Source organism: Myripristis murdjan, chromosome 6 (genome assembly GCF_902150065.1).
Source record: "Myripristis murdjan chromosome 6, fMyrMur1.1, whole genome shotgun sequence".
In the NCBI taxonomy this organism is placed as follows: domain Eukaryota; kingdom Metazoa; phylum Chordata; class Actinopteri; order Holocentriformes; family Holocentridae; genus Myripristis; species Myripristis murdjan.
The window spans coordinates 18299916-18323654 of NC_043985.1; the positions used below are offsets into that span (position 1 = coordinate 18299916).

General features: G+C 44.5%; 1 protein-coding gene across 2 annotated transcripts; it reads right to left on the reverse strand.

Moving 5' to 3' along the window:
- Positions 1–1417: 1417 nt before the first annotated feature.
- On the reverse strand, positions 1418–22969 carry smad6b (SMAD family member 6b). Of its 2 annotated transcripts, XM_030053316.1 has the most exons (4): positions 21457–22968; positions 18047–18103; positions 17161–17238; positions 1419–2335 (listed from the first exon to the last, which is right to left on the reverse strand). In XM_030053316.1, the coding sequence occupies exons 1-4, from the start codon at positions 22253–22255 to the stop codon at positions 1794–1796; spliced, it is 1476 nt and encodes a 491-aa protein (XP_029909176.1). In that variant the 5' UTR covers positions 22256–22968; the 3' UTR covers positions 1419–1793. The 2 variants fall into 2 exon arrangements, with proteins under 2 accessions (XP_029909177.1, XP_029909176.1); XM_030053317.1 differs by lacking the exon at positions 17161–17238 and having other exon boundaries at positions 1418–2335; positions 21457–22969.
- Positions 22970–23739: the final 770 nt, after the last annotated feature.

The window sequence follows — 23739 nt, forward strand, 5'->3', positions numbered from 1 at the left end:
AAGGAGAGGGATAATGGCCCCCAGTTGTAGGGAAGAGAGCGGAGGCAGAGACAGAGGCGGAGTGGAGCCACACCTCTCTGCTGTTTGAACTCCACACAGTCTTGGCTCCAGACAGACAGCAGGCCTGGAGGAGGCTGTCTGAGCCTTTACGGAGGAGGGGAAGGACAAAGACGCTGCACTCAGCAGCCAGACCTCCGCTAAGATGATGCACTCCCAATAGGAAAATAGTCTTCTCTACAAGAAAACTCTGCAACTTATCATGAGAAAAGAACTCTCTTCAATGCGCCTTTCAGCTGAAGACACATTGCTCACGTCGATCTTCAAAAAGCTCATCCAAGTTTTATTTAATCTGCCTGGATTTTTAGAGAACTCCTTTAAAAAACATCATGTCCTTGTAACTGTACAGTTCAACACTCATTAGACTAGAATCAGAGTGTTACTGAATGACTCTATTGCTGAATGTTGGCAGAGACCAATATGCCCCCCCTCACTACCACCACCACCAATCTGACAACCCAACACCAGCAATTATGAAGGAAGCCAGCTAAACCACATCCACCTTGGCTGTAGTTTTTAAGATTCCAGTAGGCTTGTAAAACTTCTTGGTTTCTCTGCATACATTCCAATATCACTGTGGCGGCTTCAGGCTGCCGCATCCCCAGTCGATTTTAACAACGTCCATTGTGAGAGGAGCCGGTAGCTGAGAAGAGACCTGCGACCACTGGCCCAGGATATTGTGTGGGAGTGGGACCACCTTTGGACAGATCTCCTAATTGCTGAGCCAGTTCCCTAAAGACCCTGGAAAGTAGTTTTATCAATCCCTCCTACACTGTCCTCCACTGTGACGTGTCCTCTGAAACCTTACCACTGGGGCTCCTTAGGACCTCAAGGACATCTGGTTTAACTGAGCTAACTTGTCTGTGAACAACTTTCATAAAGGAAATTTGGTAATAGCCTGTGCTTTATATTGTCACTGAAATACCAATATCATCCTTATTAATGCAGAGCTTGTGCTACTCCATAGAGAGGCGTGTTGTTAACATCTAGCCATTCCTAGTCAACAACAGCAGAGTTTCCTGTTTGGAAGAAGTGAATAGGACAAGTTCATCTCTGATCTTTATATCATCTGTGCCCCGCATTGTTGAGTGGGAGAACACCTGGACCATCTCCACCCTTGGCATGAGCACCAAACGCAACACAAGGACATCAACTGCAGTATAATAGGCTGCGGTGTGCTGTGACTTGTGCCAGTTCAAAATAGCACATTATCCTTTCAGATTAATAACAACAGGTTAGGCAAGGAATATTGGTGCCTGGTTGGCACAGGCACAGGTGTCAGGCTGTTTGTTAAGATACCATGGAAGTAGTTTAGAGTGACACTGAAGGAGTTGTAATGGTGAACAAAGCGCTAATGATTCAGACAAAGTGAAGAGAAATATGCGAATACTTTATTATCAATGTGTGAATGGTGTTAGCTTTTTGTCTGGATATTAATAGTATATGAAAACTATACACCAAATCCAGGCTCATCCTAATTTTGCTGTATAATTTCTCAAATTGGTATTGAAAGATTCTTTATCTTTATATATATTTATATATATAATATATATAAGCCAAAGTGCATTTTCCGTTTTTTTCCTCTTGTCCATATACACATTGCACCATACATAAATAATTACATTGTAAAAATGACTCCGTATTTACAAGTATAATATATATTTCATATAATATATAAAACTTTATATTAAATCTAGGTAGATGATATTTGGGATTGTTTGTAGGGTCCGTCTGTGTTATCTGTGGTTGTTGAGGAGGATCTCCAGCCAGCAGGGGCAGGAGGTGATGAACTGTCTCGAGTAGCAGGGGCCCCAGCCCTTAGCGAAGCTGATGCGCACACTGTTGGGGTCATATGGTCCGTCCAGCAGGTCAGCCTCTGTGGTGTGCCTCAAAAGGCACGAACGCTCATAGTCAAACACCTTGATGGAGTAGCCTGGCATCACCTTGCGCACCACTAAGGTCCTGCTGTTGGGCACGTCTAGGGTGGGGGAGTTGACGAATATGGGATGATCGCTGCGGTTATAAGCCCAAACGCCGTCGGGCTCTTTGCTCAGGAGGATGCCGTAGCCAATTTTGCCTCGCGTGCGCTGAACGGTGCTGCTGCGGTGTTCCAGGTTGAGCTGGCCCAGGCAGAAGCCCGTGCCCTGAGGTAGATCATAGAAGATGCTGACGGAGTGCTCGTACACTGTGTAGAGGCGGCCCACACGCGTGCGGTGCTCCCAGTATGCCACATTACACCAGTGGCTCTGCTTAGGGGCATCAGGAGACATACTGGCATCTGTGAGAGACACAGAAAGAGACAGGGCGATGCTCATTAAACAAAACATAAACAAAAGTAAACAGGGCTAGTAAAAAGGAAGGCTTAAGTTTAAAGGGATTAGCTATCTCTTTTTATTGTTCAGAGCAGATGGCCACACTATAAATACTGAAGGAGGCATTGTATTGAAATCTAAGCCTTGTATAAATACCACTGCACGCACATCCATCCAACACACACAAACACACAGGCACACATAGGCTACTATAGATATCCTGGGGGTGGAGGGTGTTGTGAGGTCAGTCAAACTGAGGACCTGCACTTTTGCCCTGTGCCTCAGGAGGGCGCCACAGTGATCGAACACTGACCACCCTGTAGGGAGCCACTACTCATGTACACACTTCAAAACAGATCCTATTTACTACAATGAGTTTAGGATTACATTCAGTGTTTGCATTGAAAATAGTCAAGTCAGTTTGTCTGGAAGCAGGTCAGGGCTTGATTGAGAAGGTCTGGCCAGTACAAAAACCTTTATGAAACAAACAGCTCTTCGTATTTTACACAAGTGACTTAAGTGGCTCAAGAGGAAAACCACTTTTTTCTCAGTGAAACAAAGTTGCCATCTTATTTCCAACCATCTCTCTCCAGTAAATCAGCTATTTAATTCAGTTTTCATGGCTGCAGTCTGTGAACTCTTTTCAGTGACAGCCCTCAGCACTCCAAAGTGAGTTACTGCTCCCTAGGTAGACTTCTATCTTCACCATACTGCACACACACACACACACACACACACACACACAGCGCTGCCGACTACTTTTAGAGGCTGCTCCAGTCCACACTGCTCATTGCTGTCGCACATTTATATTTCTCATAAAAACTGTGGTGAGGAGCAGGGGAGAGTGGCTGCCGGGGATGAAGGTGTTGAGTAAAGAGCACACACAATTCCATGAGCTCACATCCGTCTCTTCACTGCTCCCGGTGAACAGGGGTGCCTCTTTCCCCTCTTCCCTCGTCTTCCTCAAATTCCAGAAGAGTGGGGGTGCAGGGATAGGGCCAGGCGGGGGGTCCCCCTCCCCCAGGCTCCCCCCTCCTCCCCCTGCTGTGGGCCCAGGGACGGCATTCAGCTCCCTGACAACTTAGCACAAGCCCGTGACCCGCTGACCCCCCAGCCTTCATGCTATCAGCTCCCATTAACTCACACACAGAGTGATGCCATTATTTTGCTTCAGAGAGTCTATTGGCACAGAGGATTTAAAGCCTGGGCCTGTGGCCCCATTCCTTTCAGTCTCTCTGCTCTCAGGGCTTAATGACCGCTCGCCCCATTAACAAACGCCTTTAAGGTGGAGCATCGCAGAGCCACACAGCAACAAAATGCCTCACTCACCTCCCATCCAACTAAACCTTTCTGCTGAGTGACCCATACTACTAAAGTTTATACAAAGATTAGCCAAAACGTTGACCAGACTTGCACAGACAAAATGCCTGCTGGTTCAAGGCTCTCTGTGTTGTGGAGATAGAGGGAGGGGGAGAGAGAGAGGCTAGAGTGAGAGAGTGAGGGAGTGGGGGGTTGGGGAGGGGAGAGCTGCAGACAGGCTCTCTGTGTGTTTGCGCACACACTGATGGCTGAAATGACCCCCTCTCTTCAGGGGCCCCAACATGCATGTGCCATTAGTGAATTCCACACTCCAGCTCCTCCACTCTGAGCTCAGCTTTTACTGCAGTACAGCTCGGCCACACAAAGAACTCAGCCCCAACTTGTTTATGGCCCTCTATTGTCTCAAATCAAATGGAGCCCACACATCAAGGTAAACTCATTTTGAAACTCTGCACACAAACACAAAAGACCAAATAGCTACTATCCCCTCCTTTTTAGATGGGAAGAATAAAACAAAAACTATTTGGTCAATAGTATCTACTTTTCACACGTAGCCTGGAAAGAAGGGAGCCAGCAAGACTGCGAGGACCAGGAAGAGGAATGAGCAGGACAAAGGTTAGAAATGTATCTAATGTTAAGCCTGAGCCTGAGGGAAGACAATGTGCACACCATGAGCCAGGCCTTTTCCTGTTGCTCTGTTGTGTTAAGAGTCTACGTGTGCCTGTGCGCACATATGTGTTTGGAGTGGGAAGAATATCAGCCTGTGTGTTTGTGTTTTTGTACTGAACTTGTGTTTTGGCTGGGTGGGTGGGGGGGGGGGGGTGGGGGGGGGGGGGGGGGTCACTGAGGCAAGGGATCTGAGAGAAGAACTCATTAGGATCTATTTAACAAAACAGAGCTATCACCAACCAGCAGACTTTTTGGACACAATCACCACAGCAAGTACATACTTCCACTCCCGGGCTCAGATGGCCTCCTTCACTCCCTCTAGAGGTGTGTGACACACCAGTATACACACCAGTAGAAATTTGCAAAGATTTAGCCATACAGTTTCTGCAGCAGCTGGGTGTTAAAATAAAACTGCACTGGGCCACAATGTGCCAAATGCCCCCAGTCCATGTCACAAATCTGGTTAAAACAGGGTCAAACCATGTGCATGTGAGAGGAGATATGGAAGAGAATGAAGTGTTTCCTGTAAACCCTCAACAGGACAAAAAACAACATAACCAAAATGATTTGTCATAAAAGGTCAGACAGACTCCAGAATAATTTACTGGCCGTGGTTATCCATGTCTTTGCAATGTAACTTTTGTTATCGGATGCACCAGATAGGAACATATAAGCTGTGTCTGCTTGCATGTGTCCAGTCTTGACAACTCAGTGCGACCTGCCAGCCAGGATAGTGATCGGCACCTTGGCATCTGGTCTGGCTGATTGAATCCAAATGCAAGCAAGATCCAATCTACAGACTTGACAGTTAATGTGTCCTACCATGATCAAATGACAAAAGCATCCAATCGTGTAACCATGGTCTTTGACGCTGAAATTTGATGGCTGATGATGAATTACATTATCATTTTATGAGTGGCATTAAATCATTATATGATTATTTAATAGTTATATTGTTTGTTTCAATTAATCATAAAACTTTTCATAAATAGTCCAAATCAAAAGAGACTAAAACCTGTACGTGTTATTTACCAAATATTGAAATAACTGGGCTGTTCCAAAAAAGACTGAACCATGATAATATATAATGTTACATTCCAAAACTCTAAAAATATTGTTATATAACATTTTGGCCATAGTGCCCACCACTAACTCACTCCTTCAACCACTCCTTTTATGAATATCATGTTTTCTCAACCAAGTTTGTATTTTCTTTAAAGGTCCACATTTTCCTAAATGAGATAAAAGAGAGTTAAGTCAAGTCTAATCAGCAGATTTGACCAGGAGATGAGACAGGCCCGGATAGGGGAGAGTCAAATATGAGGAGGTTAAGGGAGGGTTTATATGTGCCTCCCTTCCAACCACTGTTCAGACACACATCTCTCCTGCACTTCATGTTGGGTTTTCAGAGGGTCTGCTCAGGGCGGAGCCGTGAGGGGCTGGGAGCAATTACTGTGCTCTGCATCCATTTAACCCTGCCACCTTTTAACAGCTCCGTTTACCCATTAGAAAAGTAGCGCATGTTATTATTGTTATTTTATTCTCAAAAGCCTCTCCTCTTAGTGTCAGTCTCAGAGCGGACAGACACAGCCACAATACAGCCTCTACACTTCCTGTTCTACCACCAGAGACGCTGATCTAAATAACACATGAGAGAGTTAATCAACTCCACTGTCTTACATAACCAGCTAGAAGTACTAGTATCAAACAACTGGAGATAACCACACCTGAGGAAGTTATTCAGTCTATAGAGAGCTGCATAGCCAACAGGAAATACTTGGAATAAAGTGGCTATCAGTGATCAAGCTTTATGATGAGGACAGTGACTGTTTCACTTTCACTAAGCCTCAAGACACAAAATAGCTGTAGCCTTGCACATTTGTGACTGCACGTACCACATGCCCAAGAACAATCACCCAGTAAACAAAGACACTTAACAAGCCTTTCTCCAAAAGGGAGCATTTGGTGTGCAAAGTTTTATTTCCATAACACGACGTGTGCTCCATGGAAACCATGTGAAAATGTTGATTTTTCTGTTTCCCTGTGGGCCATCTGATTGGAGCAATTCAGAGTATCAAAAGCAGGACATCAGATCTAACAACAAACGCAGACTTATATCAGTTTGTTTGAACTTGGAGAGCAAATAGTGACACACGCTCAAGAGGCTGAGCAAAGAATTAAAATAACATACATGATTGTTTTGCATGGCAAGGTGAATCCACAGAAAGTTGGGGGTGTCAACAAAATAGATCATATATGCTACTGTGACTGGCAAAACACACTTCAACTACAGGGTTATAACAAAATGTCATTAACACACCCCATAAATAGACCTATGTTCAACATGGGACAAAGTCTTTTTCATGGGTTTACCTATGGAAAAGTGCAGATCCCACTGCTATGTGTTCCTTGCACTCGAGGGCGAGCTGGGGTAATTACTACTAAGTACACAAAAATGGGGGCTTGAAAGTTTCAATGGCAATCCTTGATGATCATCCAGTAATGCTTTTAAAGGCAGCATGAAAAGAAGAAAAAAAAGGGCAGAGGGAGAAGCAGAAAAGAGCTGCCCCGGGGTAAACACAGCTCCACAGCCTTGGAGTGAGATGAATGGGAGGCCAAGTGTCAGGGACAGGCAGACAAACAACAGCTTCCCCTCAGCGCTAACATCTCCCCACCAAGCTCCGGGGCCACCTCCATTATACTTCATCTCCCCTAATCCAGAGCGGAGAGCAGAGATGAACTCATTCCTCCACAACTTTGCTGTGGAGAAAACACTGTTGCCAGTCCCTTTAAGCAGCCCAGTCAAGGGGAGGAGAGCAGCAGGGAGGGGTGGGGGTGGGGGGCAGCAGTCTCTTATCCTGTGCCAAGGATTAGATTCCCCTCCAGCTATTAGACTCTACCAATGAACTGATAGGCAGAGGGGGGAGCTGGTAGGAGGATTCTGTGGGTTTATGTACGAGTGAGACAGTGCATGTGTGTGTCTAAGTGTACATTCATGTGAATGCATGCTTTGAAATGTGTTAATATGTGCTCTGTGAGGGCAAGTGGTAAGTGTTTTTGTGTAGATGTTCAGGACAAACTTAATCTTTTTTTAATTTTTAAAAATGTATTGTATTTTTAATTTTTTTTTTTTACAAACAGGCCCGTTCATTCCTCCAGCTTTTTGATTGAACTTTCTTTGATAACAAAAACAACAAAGTGGCACAACATCCAGAGCCACCCCCTCCTCTCCCCCTGTGTCAGAGTATGGTATGGCTTTAATTCTGTAGACAACGGTTCCTACAGTCCTACAGGATGACTTCTAACTCCCCAGCAGGCCACATTTAGGCTGGCGTCTGGGCTATCGCTGCCATCAAAGTCGGCTTTATCAGGCAGACATGCTAACTGGAGCTGCTCTTATACGTCTATGGATTTTTCTCCCTGAGGTCTGGCCTTTCTCTGCAGAGAGAGAGACGGGGGTGGGGGTGGAGAGGGGCGATGTGCTGGGAGCAAACACTGTGGGAGCATAGGCCGCAGAAACTGAATCCAGTCACCAAGCCTGGCTGGTCACAATGGGAATGCTTCACATTGTCATCCACTTCCTTTCCACTTTCCCTCTGTTTCTGTTTCGGGATGACCCCTTGAGAGAGGAAAAGCACTGATTGCAGATAACTAACAGAATCCATAAATTAAATCAATAAACAAGAGAGGGTGTAAAAAGCACAGGAAGCTAAGGAGGCTAATATGGAGGAGCCGTCTGGGCGTGTGAGAAGAGGCCACTGGTTTGAGGGAGAAGGGTCTTTTTTTTTTTCAAGGGAAAGAGAATGTGCCGCTCATTTCCTCTAAGTTTCCTCCAAAAGCTTCGCAAAGTGTCAGAGACACAGAACACAAGTGGACGTGAACATATTGAAAGGAATTATGGGACGGTGGTGATGCTAGCTCAGCCTGTTAGAGTCCTCCAGGGCATGTAAACGCTCTGTCAAAACTGTGGGGGGACATTTAAGAATGTCATATCTACAGGTGCTGCTAAAGGCTGGTTATGTCTGAGAAAGCAAGAGAGCGAGCAGTGGAGCACCTAAAGCAAAACACTCAATGAACATCCTGCTGGGTGGCGGTGCCCTTTCACCTCCTCATACAATCTATCCGTTTGTGGATGTGTGTGTATGCATGTGTGTGTGTGTGTGTGTGTGTGAGGGAGGTTTGAGCCAAGTAGGTTGGAGTGTTTCAGTGGAGACCCCGCACATTCCTGAACTTCCCCCTCCCCTCTCAGCGCCTCCTAACTTCCTACTCTGGTTAAGACGAGGGGGGGGGAGGTGCAGTAAGAAGGTTGCTTTCTTCCTTGTCCTTTAAACTCAACAAGGTCTGGTCACAGCACATAATTCAGGTGTTTTTCTTTCCTTAATGTTGAACAGTTTGCTATGAATCTGGTGTGGTTGCCACCAAGTCATATATGCAATCTGAGAATGGCGTCAAAGATTTGACTGTGTGATACTCCAACTTTTACCAACAAACTTTGAAGATGTATTGAAAAGTATTATTAGAGCCACTCCATACATTTCAAGCCCATAACACACATCGGAATCGACATGTTTCTCTTCTGGGACGAGCGAGACTCTTTACACTGAAGGAAAAAAAACAAGTTTGGGTAGCGTATATGCTCAAGCTATGTTGAAGGCTTGGTTTCAAATGAACAATAACAAGGAACTCTATTATTATGAGTTATATTAGTCTGACTAATTTAAGGCGAAAGGTGGGTATTTGGTTACAACTGGGCTGGGAGGTGCAGCAGCCATGATGGACACAGTTGCCGTTCAAACAATGGTTTCCTATTGATCGGCCCAGTGGATCACAGTCTGTGAGGAGAATGTGTTCTGTCAGGATAATGTGGCACCCGAGTTTCTGTTTCAATCACAACACTTGCTGGGCTGTAACCCACACTGCTCCACCACGGGCATCCAGACACCAGCTCCCCAAACAAAGACAACTGTCCCCCCCCCACTCCGACAAGTCTGCCCGTTCACAACAAGCAAGACATTCATTAAAAATGCAGGAGTGAACATTTCCAATAATTCACAAAGTCCTTCCCTGTCAACATCTGCAAAAAATCTTGAAGCTAAAGGGAATGGCAGGATTTCATTAAGTAAATTACGTGCTGGCAGTCACTGAGAGGGGAAGAGGGGGAAGCTACAGCCAGACCTCTAATCTAAACCGTACCCTGAAATGCGACAGCCTGACTGCACGTACTGAGCCACACCGCCAAGACCTTAGAAATGCACACAAATAGAAGATAAGTAAAACACACACGACAAAAGTAAATATCATCTTCCCTGGGGAACATAATCAATGAGAATTTTCACATAAGCTTGTTTACCAACTTATAACAACTTTATCCCAGGGTGCATTTTACTTTGAGGAGCTGCGCATTCTATAGACCCTGAGAACGTACACTTTGGCATGCATGCAGATACTGAAATCTGTTACGAAACAAAATACCTGTGTGTGTAGTGCCTGGTCAAACCAGTGAGCTAAGCCACTGAGAAAAAGATACATTACCAGGGGATGTTTCCTAAGCACATCAGTCAAAATAAAGGTTTTCTGGTCATATTTGAAAGGCATCAGCTTTCTGGAACATGATCAAAGACTCTGAATTATGTCTACCATGCTTGGCCCCATGTTAGGACAAGGAAGTGGAATGATAGCTTGAGTAGATCAAGTTCAAGATAGCAAAAGACAGAAAATCAAGTCCCTGTCTCTGGGCTAACATGGGTACAGTAGGAGAAAATGAACCATGGCTAGATACCGCGGGAGTTTACATCCCTCCACAATGAGTTCCTATCATTTCCCTCTGACTGCGAAAGGCTTGTGTAGAGATGTCAAATGACATGGGCCCCTACAGTTAATCCACACACAGCATTCTGGAGGCTCAAAGAATGCGCTGGCTATTCTGAGTTTTAAAAATACTGACAGCCATAGGTTCAAGCACAACTGTCAATGCTCCTCTGGGGAGGAAGGGAAAAAAACATTCTTAAATCTATTTTAGCCAGCAATCAGACCACAGGCCTAAATCATAGCTGGCCTGGGCCAGTCTCTGGATTTATAATTGTGGGTAAAATGGTCAGAAAATAAAAACAGCATCCACAACTGGCACCTCTTCCGCTGCTCCTGCCCTCCTTTGCCAGGCGATGCAAGGCTAGCACATTTACAGTGGACGGCTGAAATGGAGTATTGTTCCCTCTCTCGGCCTTGAGAGGAGGCGCACTAAAACACTAAACTAACAGTTGGACATTCCATACATTTTTAATGGCATTGCGCGCTCTTTATTTGTTGCTGTAACCCTGTGCCCTGAGCTGAATGAATGGTGCTATTGGTTGAGGCTAGCACTGTGCTGCGGTGTGAGGGGAGAGGAGATGGCAACAGCAGCCCTCCTAGGGCACACGACAAGATTAGCTCACTCACTTTGTTTGCTAAGGTAGAATATAGGATGAAAATTATAGCCTGAGCACACCTCCTGTTATTTCTGTTAGCTGCAGTTCTATCTGTGTTGTTGGGCTTAAAAAGAAACACTGTCCACCTTCTCCTAGGTGAGCACAGTACACCATCAGAAGTGACTTTACTCTGTGAATTCGACAAGCATAGCACTGTACGCACGGACTCGTAGTCATGTATGCGGCTGTAGATTAATCTTTATCAGTGAACCCTTCAGGAGTTAGCCAAACACCCAGCAGCACTGGCACCACACTGGCTTGCCAAGAGGACACAGATAAATACTAAGCTCAGCAAGCCAGTTTCTGTTGACATGTAAGGGGTTTCAGGCTTCTCCGAGGACTGCTTTAGATTAGCATGGCTTTCACTCTGCAGGTAGAGGTCACATTACCTCACCACTCCTAGAACCTGTGTTGCCAGTACATACTGAAAATCAACTCTAAGAGCACATTCAGTGTAAAGGCACAACACACTGACAGCTGCATTCCTTCCTCTGAAATCTGTTAGACAAATATAAGATTAAATAGAGTATTTTGCCAGATATTAACTAACATTTCCATTATCTTAAAAATACAGTGCACGCTATAGGGGGTAGTCTCACTATAAAACCAAATCTTCCTCTAAATGCCTCACATCTTGAAGTCTTTATAAAATTCAAACAAGCTGGAGAGAAAACAAAAGATCCTAATCTAAATGGCGACAAGACCTCACAGCAGTTCGACTGACATGAACCAATCTACACTGCGTTGAATGTGGTGCTGAATGCATATAATAATCACACACATATACATACACAAGCACGCACCTACATCCACACACACATGCACAAACATACTACATTAATGAAGCAATAGGTTCATGGAGACAATGGTGCGCACAGCTAAGGATCTTCCAAGCCCTACCCCATGACAGAAAAACTGGATGTTTGACACACCATGCTCTAACAATGCTGAGAAAGGGAAAATGAAAAATGGCCTTATCGCTCTTATCAATGGCTCTCTTTTTCTGTGTATGTGTGTGTGTGTGTGTGTGTGTGTGTGTATGTGTGTGTGTATGTGTGTGTTACGTAAGGGGAAACGGAAGCCAGCCTCCCAGGACAGGAACAGATACTTGAGACGAGGACTCTGGGTACGGGCTCTACACCGCTACGGAGAGAATGGAGCACAAGACCCACCAGGATGTATTTCTACAAACCCCCCACCCCCCCACATACACACCCCATCCCCCCAGCTTAAAATGGACTTCACAAACTGGACACGACAAATGGGTGAGGAGAGCCCCTCACATCTCCCCAAGATGCTGGCCTTCTCTTCAACATTCCTAAGCCTCCCCCCGCTGTCAAAGGGGCAATTCACCACCCTGCACTGCTACAAAACCCAGGCAGCTTTTTAAAACAGGATGTTTGTCTGAGGCCTCCTTCCCCTCAAATAAACAATCCGCAAAACCTGATTTCTGGAGGCAGGGTGGAAGCACTCGAGTCACATTATTTCCACATCCCGTATGCCGGAGCATTGGGGCTCCTGAGGGAGTGTGGGCGGCCAGGCACTGGGCAGGCTCAGGGCTGCGGTGGAAACCTGAGGCCATGTGCCAGGCTGCAGGGGGAGATGAGCCCAGGCTGCACCACTCTGGGGTCTGGGCTGGAGGAGGGGGATCATGGGAAAGGAGGGGGACAGGGCCTGCACTTGAGTAGTTGTCACTCCATCAGACGATACCTCTCTCTTGGCAGTCTGGAGTAGTGCTCTTAGATCAGGATGCCTGGGTGTCTACAGAGCAGGAAACAGGTATATACACCACACACGCCAGATTTGAAAACACGGGTCATTCAGGATGGCATTTAATTGTGTTCCATTGCATGAGATGGTTCCTGAGTCGTGTGAGACAACTATAAATTAATCAGCTGGCTGTGGATTTTGGGTGTGTTATAAATGACATCACACACATTATGTCATCCAGGCATCCCTGTTTAGCTCAGGGGGGACAAAACAGTGTACGACTAGCTACTACAGCTATTCATAAAATACCAAGGGCATTGCACTGAATTGAACGGATGATCTAATGTGGAAAAATATATTGAGACAGTGGAGAACAAATTAGAGGCGCAATCTAGCCACGGTCATTTCAGATGTGTAGATATACTATTTAATTAGTTCCCAGCAGAAGTGGAATCACATGCCTTCAAACTCAAATCAACATCTATGCGTCCGATTTAATCCACTCTAATCAAGAGCAGCATCACATACCTTGATTAGACTGTCTAGTTATTCCATGCATTTCTGCAGTCTGTGACACAGACAGAGGGCATGGGCTAATGTCAATTTTCTCTCTCTTCTGTGTGTGTATGTGCATGCATACATGTGGATGTAAGGGAAGGATCCTACAGAGAAAAATCTATCAAAGAAAAAATAAACAAAAGTTGAACTATATGGTCTATGTAGGCAAGTACAGCTGCCTGTGTGAGGCTTCAGTACCTGCACTCTATATACTTCAATCAATCTGTTCCCTGACTCTTATGAGGCCCTTCCCATCTATCTACTGACTGCCTTGTTCTGCCTGGAAGAACCAGTCAATACTAGTGGAACTGACACATTGTCTGCAGACGAGACACCCAGAGAGACGGCAGTGGCCTTAGCTGAAAAGACATGCAGGCAGACCACAGAAAGGTATCATTACTGCGTGGGAGCACTGACTACCTGCTGATGCCCCATTCCCTCTAACGAGCACTACAGCACTCTGTGTCCTCCACGTAAGGCAACCTTCAATATTTCCACTCTTTCGGTCCAACTTTCCTACATTTTCAGGATGAGGAAGAAAAGAGGGAAATTAAAGAGGACAATAACTCAGGTCACTCTGCGTGTCTCTTTTAGGTTGCTGGGTTCAGCCTGACCAGCTTGCTCCCCGTTTCCCTTACACTTGCAATTACTCCCAACAGATCTGTGGGAACCCGTCCATTCACACCAGTGATCTCAACTCACACCAGTGTGAGCGTGTACACACGGTGTTGTGCTGACAAATTCCACCGAGTTGATTGAGTGAAGGATGCGGGCACATTGGAGACATGATCTTACTCTGGTCTAAACTAGGCACAGAGGAAGGCATCACTGTAGACATAGTTAATGTGCAGAAAGACACTATTCCATTGAAAAGAATATATATTTACCTTACGATGACTAAAATCTTAACTGTACTAAAACCAAACATCTGACGTGCTTATATCTGATATGCCTCCTCATGTTAACAGGAAGACCAGGCCAGAGCAGCGTTATAATGAAGAAGTGACAAACATAAAGAGGCCCTAAAATCAGAGACAATGTGATTGACATAATAAAAGTCAATACGCAGGGGTAAAACGCCCCTCAGACAGTCATACAGGAAGCAATGAGACCTGCTTCAAAGGGCTTCAGTCTGATGTGCACACAGTCAAGCCCAGGCAGTGAGGAAACAGGTGTGCAGGCAGCATAGGCACAGGCACATTCCCTCACACACACTGCACTATGGTATACTCTGCAGAGACTCTAAAGACGGGCTTGCTCATGACGTGAACAGACATCAAAGTATCCCTGGTGGGGTTGTCTTTCTCCAACATTGTGATACTGCCATGTTTAAACAGTCTAAAATCTCCGGGAATGCTTCAAATGTGCGTGTCAAAGAATTCCTAACAACAACTCTGGGTATGAATACCACACGCAGACATTAAAGCAATACGCCACTGTCTTTAAAAAGCATCACATAAGTCAGAATATCTTTCAAAATATAGCCCAGTTAGTTACTTTTAAATTCGGTTTCATGCGATCAGTTTTTAGCGCATTTAACAACTGCTAGAACCAACCAGAGTAATCAGAGTGCTGTTAAACTCCATGTAATCTGTAATGTAATTCTGTGATTACACAGTATTAACTCAACAACATTAAGCACGTTGACTTTAGGACATATTCCATAATAACAAGGCACCAAATACTCAAAAGCAGAAGTGGAAATTTTTTTCCGAGTACGTTCTGAATATTATTCTAGTGGTGGAACAAACTTATCTACTAAACCAACCAGTTCCGATCTGTTTCTCTGCCATTGTTTGACACAGAAGAATGTTTAGAGTGGGTATTTCTGTAGCCCTGGGCTAAAAACTGTGGTTGCATATTTGAATACCCCTCAACCCACCCTCCCAGTGCTCCTCAGACTTGCTTTTAAGAGGTTTAGTTGTTCCTGCATTAGGGGTGGAGTCAGTATCACATACTAGTCCAGTTAGACAGAGATACTCTCTCTACCTAAGCTGCAGATGTAGGAACAGGAACAGGGATCTGCAGGCAACACCGTCTTCGGGTCAGCCCCAAATTTTAAATGGGGTAACCTTACCAATTGAATCATGGGCCAGTATCCGCACTGAGCAGGTCTTCTGGCTGGGTGTCTAAAGATGTCATATTACTCTGATGAGCTAGGGCAAATGCTTCAAGTGTACTGAATATCACTGACCAGATGCTTGTTTCATTCAACATGGACACTCTGGGCATCTGAAGCATTTGCCCTATCCAGGCACAATCATACTGTCAAAATGCATAGCAACATGATTAGAGGCAAACTGGCTACACAAATTAGTTCACAACATGCAAAACGACCACCCATTAGTACTTTGGTCATTGTTTTTCCCTGAGTCCAAGTTGCTGATTCTGTCATAGCCAATGGAGAGTGATTTGGCCTGGCCTGTACAAGCAGCAACACAGTTGGAAGAAACCAAAGCCTAGCATGTCAAGATCCTCCCTCCTCACCACAGTCTCTGAGGAATTGTGGTGCGCGCTCTGACAAGCCCCTCATTTGTTGACTCAGGGAGTGTCGCCGGGCCATGCTGAGGTGGTGACAGCATGTGTGCTGGGGAGGAGGGGGCCTTCGCTGACTGAATACTTCACTGCCAGGTAGCCATGTCAACTGCTCAGTGTCCAGGCCTGTGAGCCGTGACAGACCCCTTCACAGGAAATGCTGTTCCTGCAAGCCCCAAAATGAGGGCTCTGAATCCCCATCTGAACGAATCTGATACTATGCGTGCTGACTGTGGTCTTAGTTTGAAGGGGGAGGCATGCTGACTGTATGCCATGAGAAAGGAGTGTTTCATTTCAAATCAGAGGACAGGACTGTTTCTACTCGCTTCCTTTGGTGTGGCCCCATTCACAGGAGCAACTCCATTTCCCTGAACCCACCCCTCCCTGCAGCCCACTTACAGCCAAGCTAGATAGAGCTGTGTGTGTGAGCGTCTGTGCACATGCGTGCACACAAGTATGTGTGCTTGTGTGTGTTTCTGAGCGAGCTTGGATCTTATTACAGTTTGATCCCACTCAAATATTTCTGAAAGAAAAACAGAGGAGGGGAGGCCGGCTCTGTGGCCAATGCACACGCCCCGCTGAACCTCTGCACCGCTCACAATGAAACCTTTATCTCTAAAGCTTGCACTGCTCGTAATGGCCTTTAATGAGGACGAATAAAGCACAACATCAAAACGAAATTACCTTGCTAAGTTTGTGCATTCATCCAGGCACACTCAACGGCTATGGAGAGCACAGTAGTGAACTGTAGAAAATACTTTGTTAAAATGCACCGACACCGACCAACATTTGCAACATCATATCCAGGGGAAGGCATCAGTGGTATCTAGTAACAAATTAATCCTGAAGGTGTGTATTCTGTCTTAGTCATTGTATTTTGCAGACAGAGCAACAGGCCTAGATGTTTTACTTCTCAAACTCTATAACTCTATTTTCCTTAATCACAATCTAGGGAAGACGCCAAACTGTTGATTCATGTACAAATGATCCTCCCCTTACAACAAAGCTGAGCCTAAGTGTCATCTCTTGTCCAAAATTTTGTTGAGCCACAAGTCATATGTTTAAGTCATACGTTTGCACTTTGTTTCACGCCAGCGGATGTGTTCCCACACCACAGTAGTCATTCAGTTCACTCTTTCAGTTTCTCACTTTCATGGTCAGCCAAATTAAAAATGAATGAAAGTTGAGATGCATTGTCTGATACATCATTAAATGATTAGAAAAAATACATAGTCCTACAGTAAACAATGTCCCTGTTGTGGAGAGCAATTAAAGAGTTTCATTTCAAAGAGAGATGACTCTTTTGCCCTTCAAAGTGAGTGATCCTTACTTCTAAAAGAGCACGAAATTAAAACAGACTATTGTACTCTTTCAAAGACTTAAATAACTCAAGTCCACTGGCAAATGAAGATGTGGGATATGGATATGGAACATTTAACTTCCAAGTAATGATTTATCTCTATAATCAAATCATGGCATTCTGGAATTGAACTCCTTATTTGGACACTGAAGACAGTTTTGAGGAACACACCCACCTGAGAATTCCCCTGGTGTGATGTTTGGTGAGCTGGCTGCCTCAGTTTCAGTGTAAGACAATGTGGAGTCTGACAGATCTGCAGGGAAGAAAGCAGAAATGAGCTTCTCGTCTTCTGACAGTCACTGCTGCCGTGACCTCTCGCTGACCGTCAGGACAAAGAGAGCTGAGGGCTATTTCTGTGTTATAGCAGTATTTCACGCATAATCCGGTCAAATTTTCTTTCAGCTTTGTTGACAACATAAAATTCATCCTTATTTAATATAAAATTTCAAACCGTGCAAGCATCTTCCGAACTCTCTCAAGGACTATAACCTTTGCCCCAGCAATAGAGGCATGACATGGCAGCTTCACTAAAAGGCTTTACCTGATGACACCCCCCCAAATGCTGTCCGGAAACCCCAGCTGTACTCAGGCTTGCGGCCCCAGCTAGCAGCCAAGCTCCAGAGTCCCAGCAGCCCACACCACATACTACCCACACTGGCTCCGGCTGGCATGCTGACATTATGCCACTTGCTGGCCTAAGTCTAGGCTCAAAGCTACTGCGCAAATTGCCAGTCACTGTGCCTAATTACAGCCATTAAAATTCTTCACGTTGTTTTATTCTTGTTTCTTCCCCGTCAGACTCCCTTTAAGCCAAGGACTCCACCAGTGAGCGCCCATACAGTTAGCTTTATACACAACTTACGTCTCATTATCTGTTATTTAAGTATAACAGAATATTAATTGCATCGTCACAGTTGTGTTTCATAACATCTACCTACTTAAATGCCAAAAAACATCACAGCAGACCAGTTAATTTTGATAAGCGCATCCAGACAAACAGTAACAAATGAGGGTGACAGAGAGGACATGCGCTTCAGTTCATCTGTGTGTTTGTCACTTACCCAGTGGCTTGTGTTCTTCATTGGGAGAAAGCCTCGAATAAGGGGGTGGGGGTGACTCTGTAACACAAAACAGTCATGTCAATAAACTAATAAAGGAGGAGATGCTCTTTAAGAAGAAACTAAATAACCTTAATCCCTGCTGTATAGATACCTGTAATTTCCTCGTCATGAGTCATATTTAAGCAATTCAAACCTGAATGGCTGTTTTGGAGTCTGAGGACATCTACCTTGCCTTAATTAAGAAATACTTGGTGGAGTAATGTAAGGACACAGTATGCTCAATAGTTGAGCACTTCAAAAAAGAAAAAGGGGTGGACATGCGCAGCTGCTGACAAAGCTAAGACGTTTATGTAAGTGTAATTATTTATTATTGCACTTGCAACCAGTGCTAATACATTTCCTATGCTCTTCTTTAAACATTGAAACGGCCCGCTTTGTGTCATATTTCACACTCCTGTAATGAATTCTTAACCAGTCATTTGATAATACTGATATGGATAATGCTGTTACAAAATGATTGTTTACAAAATTATGAATGCGTGTAAAGTCATGGGCATGGTTCCTTCATGAGTCTTTAATGAAGGCAATGAGAAAGACATCTATAAACACCACAACATAAAATAGGCCACAACAGAAGCTTTAACAAATAACACACAGTACCGACATCTGTTCAGTTCCATCTGTGAGTAAACAACAAACTACATCTTAACCCTTTCTGACTGTTTTTTGTTTTGACTAACAGAATTACAATATTTTCTTCAACGCATCAAAGACAGCCAGTTAAAAATTACATATTTGGCGATGTGGTTAATCATTACAAAGCTTCATATCTTTTCATCGAACCAGACATTGCTGCCACTACAGAGACAAAGAAACAACTTCTTGTTAGGTGTTCAATCAAAAAGCGAGTCTACTTTTTACCTTTACCATGTTAAGATAATTTAATGGTTTCTGATGAAAAGAGGGGAAATGAAAAGAAAAACTAGCAAAAGAGGAAAAGCACAAAGGAAAGAAAACTTTGTGAGCACACTGTGACCTCGCCTACAGGGAAAAGGGGAAGGAGCAAAGCATAATAGCAGCGGGTCCTTTAAGAGTGGCGGCAGTAATTGCCAGGATCTGAACTCAGTCACTCAGATACACAGCTAGTCAGTCTGGCGCCAGTAGTATGCAAACTGTATATTATCACCACTCATTCACCTAAATAGCATGAGGGGACCTCCTTAGGACAAAAGGGCTTTTAAAGCGCAACTTGAAACTGATCTCATTTGAAAAGTATAATGCCTGGCCAAATAAAAGGAAAACGTTTTTGTCCACTTAAATCCAAGTTTTTAGCAACATATTACAGACTCTGGTACTCTGAGCAAATGTTACAATGAAACCTGGATCAAAAGTTTATGGTCTGTGGCCATATTTTGGAATCAAATACAAGCACATTAACCTGCTGTTTTTATAACATTATTACTGTCTTTTAGGATATGTTCTGAGTTGTGTTTTTACAAAGGTTGAACACACTTTACAGCTGGCCATGTTATTCTTATTCAATAATTACCTATGTCTTAAGTGTCCGTTTATAAACAATGTCAAAACCGGTGATTAAGTTTTGATTCAAAGGCCCCTTTCTTGAATAGCATGAAAGAAATACCAGTTCTATCGGGCCACGCATGAGCGCATGTGAGCTATGTCTACTACGAGCCTTGTCCCAATAAGGGGTATGTGCCCCACTCCCTCCTCTTACAATTCATCTTGCCAGTTTTAAGTGAAAGCAACTTACACAGCACAGCCTCACATCCACTTCTGCAAGGGAGCAAATTTTCTGCTGCTTCCATCTGAACAGTCTAGTCAATCTTCAAATGCCATGGTTTAATAGCAATAGTAAATAGCTTTATAATCGGTTGTGATCAAATAGGACATCATGGTGAGACAGGAGAGCCAACGCCACATCAGTTTCCCACATTTACACGCTATGAATTCTGATATTGTTAGACTTATGACTTTGAAGTGCCAGTCACAGCCAGCTGGCTCTAGTAAACATGGATGTTATGGAAAATCCACCTCCTGTGCCAGTGAGAAGACAGAAATACTGACGCTTGCATCTTTACACACGATACCACACGTTGTCATCGGGTCAGTGGGGTCGAGTGGCCCAATGTTTAAGGTTTGCCAAATCACAGCCGTGCTCCTGCCAAATTTTAGTCTGTTTAATATAGGTCAGTGAGGTTCTCTCACAGATAGCGCACTGATTGTTAAAATCAAATTGAAGCCATTCACCACAACACTGACTAAACTGACCTCTGCCACCAGGCCTGCATTTCTGACCAGGGCGATACAGTCATATACATGTGTCATAGGTTCTAGATGGGGTAGCCTTCCTGGCACGGTCGCCCCTCCTAAAGGAACGGAGCCAAGCCCTGAACAAAATCCACATTGGCTATTACACTCTAGACACTGGCATACTCTTAAATGAGGATGCCATGTATGCCATCGCATTGTATTTGAGGAACCATGAAGCTTTCACCTCACATGAGCTGTAACTACTGTAGCAGCCCAAACAAACACACTCCATCCTGGGGCCCAGATGTCACAGGTCAGTGTGAGGGATGTTCTGGTGTACAACTGTAACAAGTTTATCTTTGGCACGGTGAAAACTGCTGAAATACAACTTACAAGGTAGCTGTTAGTTTCAAAACGTAGACTAAAATTGTGATGAATGGAATATTTTTGCAGAATATAACACCCTAGTAGCAAAGCCCTATTGAGAAGCTACATAAACCAGACTTTTTCAAACTAATACTCTCCCACTTTTATGCTGTGTCAAATCTACCCCAGTCCACATCCCCAGGTTAAAGTGAGATTATAATTTTTCACCTTGTCATAAAGATGACCTTAGTAATCATTAACTGTTTAATCAAATGCCTAGCCTCTCTCTATCTCTCCATATGAACATAAACCAACAATGTCAGGCAAATAAAACTAGTTGATATGGGAGGATTTTTAGAGCCCTTCAAAGTTTTACAATCTTGGAATGCCCATTTCTTCATATCAATATGTCTTTCTCGTGTCTCTCCATAATGATGTCACTACCTGAAATACAAATGGACAAAAAGTTCTAATTGTTAAGATACATTTGCAGGACTTACATGTTTTAAGCATTTGGGTCTGTGACATTAGGTAGAGTCACAGTCTGGAGTTGTAAAGTAAAACCGTGAAGGGAATTGTAGTTTTATTTAGGACAGGGAAAGGGCATAAATGAACCCAAAGAAATAGAAAAGAAATAGATTGCTTTCTAACTTCTGATTAACTATTACAGAGTACTTGCTGACTTTTTCCCAAAGCAGCACCACTTGGGTAGGCCTGCCTCCTGTATTGCTGATAAGTTTACACCATTGCTAAGCAGCAGCAGATGCCCTTACCTGGCCCACAGAGCCGGCTGTAGTGATAGGGGTTGCAGCATACTGTCGGGCTGTCCAGGGCCCCAAAGCTCTTACACTCACAGAGTGGTTTGAGCTGGGCTGAGTGCTGGAGGTCGGACCAGCGGTACAGTTTACACACAAGCAGCTGTGGGGATGCCATATGGCCGCCCAACCTCAGCTCTGTCCGGGACACCATGACACAGTCGCTGGGCATCCCCCCTCTGGACTCCACTGCCTCTAATAAGGTATCCAGCGTTTTTTCCTTTAGCCTTTTTAAAAGAGAATATGTGGCTGACTTCAGTTCTTGCTCTAACACCGTGCGTGGCATTGCCTCCTGCGCCTCAGGAGAGCCGGTATCCCGTGGTCCAAGGCTCCTCAGCACAAACTGACACGACCCTGGTTCCCTGGTACCCTGAGCCGTGTCTGGACCCCTAAGCTCTGAGTGGTCCCGGTCTTTAAATAAACAGCACGTCACTGTCCTGCATTCACTGTCCTGTATGGAGCAGGGGCTTCCCTGCTCCTGAACGCACACCGCACCCCCATCTTGGTCCGAGGTGACCCCCAAGCCGCTGCTCTCCACGGGACTCCGGCCACTCACACCCCCTATGTCCCCTACAAGAGACCCGCTAGGGGTCATCGGTCTGAGCTCCGTTTTGGGAATTTTCTCTGGGTTGTTGCCGAACAGATCGTCCCTACACCCCTCACTAGTTTTGCCATTTCCATCTTCCCCTTCTTTATCTGGGATCAAACGGCTTCTCCAGAGTCGCCGCACAAGACCTGAGCGTTTCGTCCTGAACATACGACAACTTGAAAATCTATATGGGTTTTTTTTTTATTCTTGTACAGATATCCGAGTATTACAGGTACTTTTGTGGTCGTCGCACAACATTAATGTCTGTTAAATGCCGTGCAATGCATGCACAGCCAACTGATGAGCAATGGTGGCAAAACCGCAACATTAGAGTAAACGCTAGATTGTTGCATCTATAACAACAAAAACGCGCAAAAAATGCACTGCAGCATTATAATCAAAATGCATTCAACCCGCCTGTTATATTGTAAATATGCAAGTGGACGAAACTGTTGTTATCCAGGATCGTTGCGGAATGAACTGTTTATATGTTTGCTACGAACGGATAACAAAAGTAGAGTACATGATAACATAACATAATAAACTAAGTAATATAATCCAAAACCAGCAGCCTTCAACCAAAGCCGACAAATCGCAGCCTAATACAGTTTCGGACTTTAAACACCCTAAGATCTACTCTCTATACCGGCACGGAGAGCACGAGGAGCTTCGAGGCGATTTAATCCCAAGAAAATGCACTAGAAGTCCGGATCCTTGTCGTCTTCTAGAGATCTCAGTGCACTTCCTTTACAATCCCAAAAAATATCCATGCGAGCTGAAGCTATAGAAGATGATCAATCCCGGGGCTGAATCTTGCTCCTGCTTCCCTACTCAGATCTAACCAAACTGCAGCCCAGATCCCTTTCTTTCTCCGTTTCTCTCTCTTTTTCTTTTTTCTCTCTTCCTCACACACGCGCGCACTCAGTCACTCTCTCTCTCTCTCTCTCTCTCTCTCTCTCTCACACACACACACACACACACACACACACACACACACACACACACACACACACACACACACACACACGGGGCCCCCGAGGAGAGCGGTGGAGCCATTGGCTGACTACCATCATGTGCTAGTCTAGACACTTTGGCGGCTGTGAGCTGCACTGATTGTTGCGCAAACAAGGTTTCAAGTTTCTTAACTCTTAAAGGCGTAACATCCACCTCTCATTTTTAAGTTAAAGTTACTGAAACTTATTTACATCCACGCCGCCTATAGGACTAAAGTGTTTAGAATATAGATGTATATACTATATATAAAAAAACAAACAACCAAGGAGCATTCATGCGCAGAGTGGAGGGAGCATATTTAAGCGTCCCCACAAGAAGTCAGTATTTAGGTAAACGTTTTTATGGTGACACTTAACACATGGGTGTCAATTGGAAATAGAGAGGTATGCTCATTCACCAAATTTTTGATCGTCATATATTTAGTTGGAGGCTGTGCCGTGTTTAATAAAATACATTAGGATAGTATAGGGCCACTCAGATGACCACCGTTTCTGTTCCAGTAATTTTGGTGACCAACGTCTAATAATCTATTCCACTGAGCACATAATAACATCCTGTCGGGCAAATGTCATTGCTCCACTTGCCCCCAGAAATAGTCCATTGTTCATAAGCGGATTTCTAAGTTTTTTAGTGGCAAT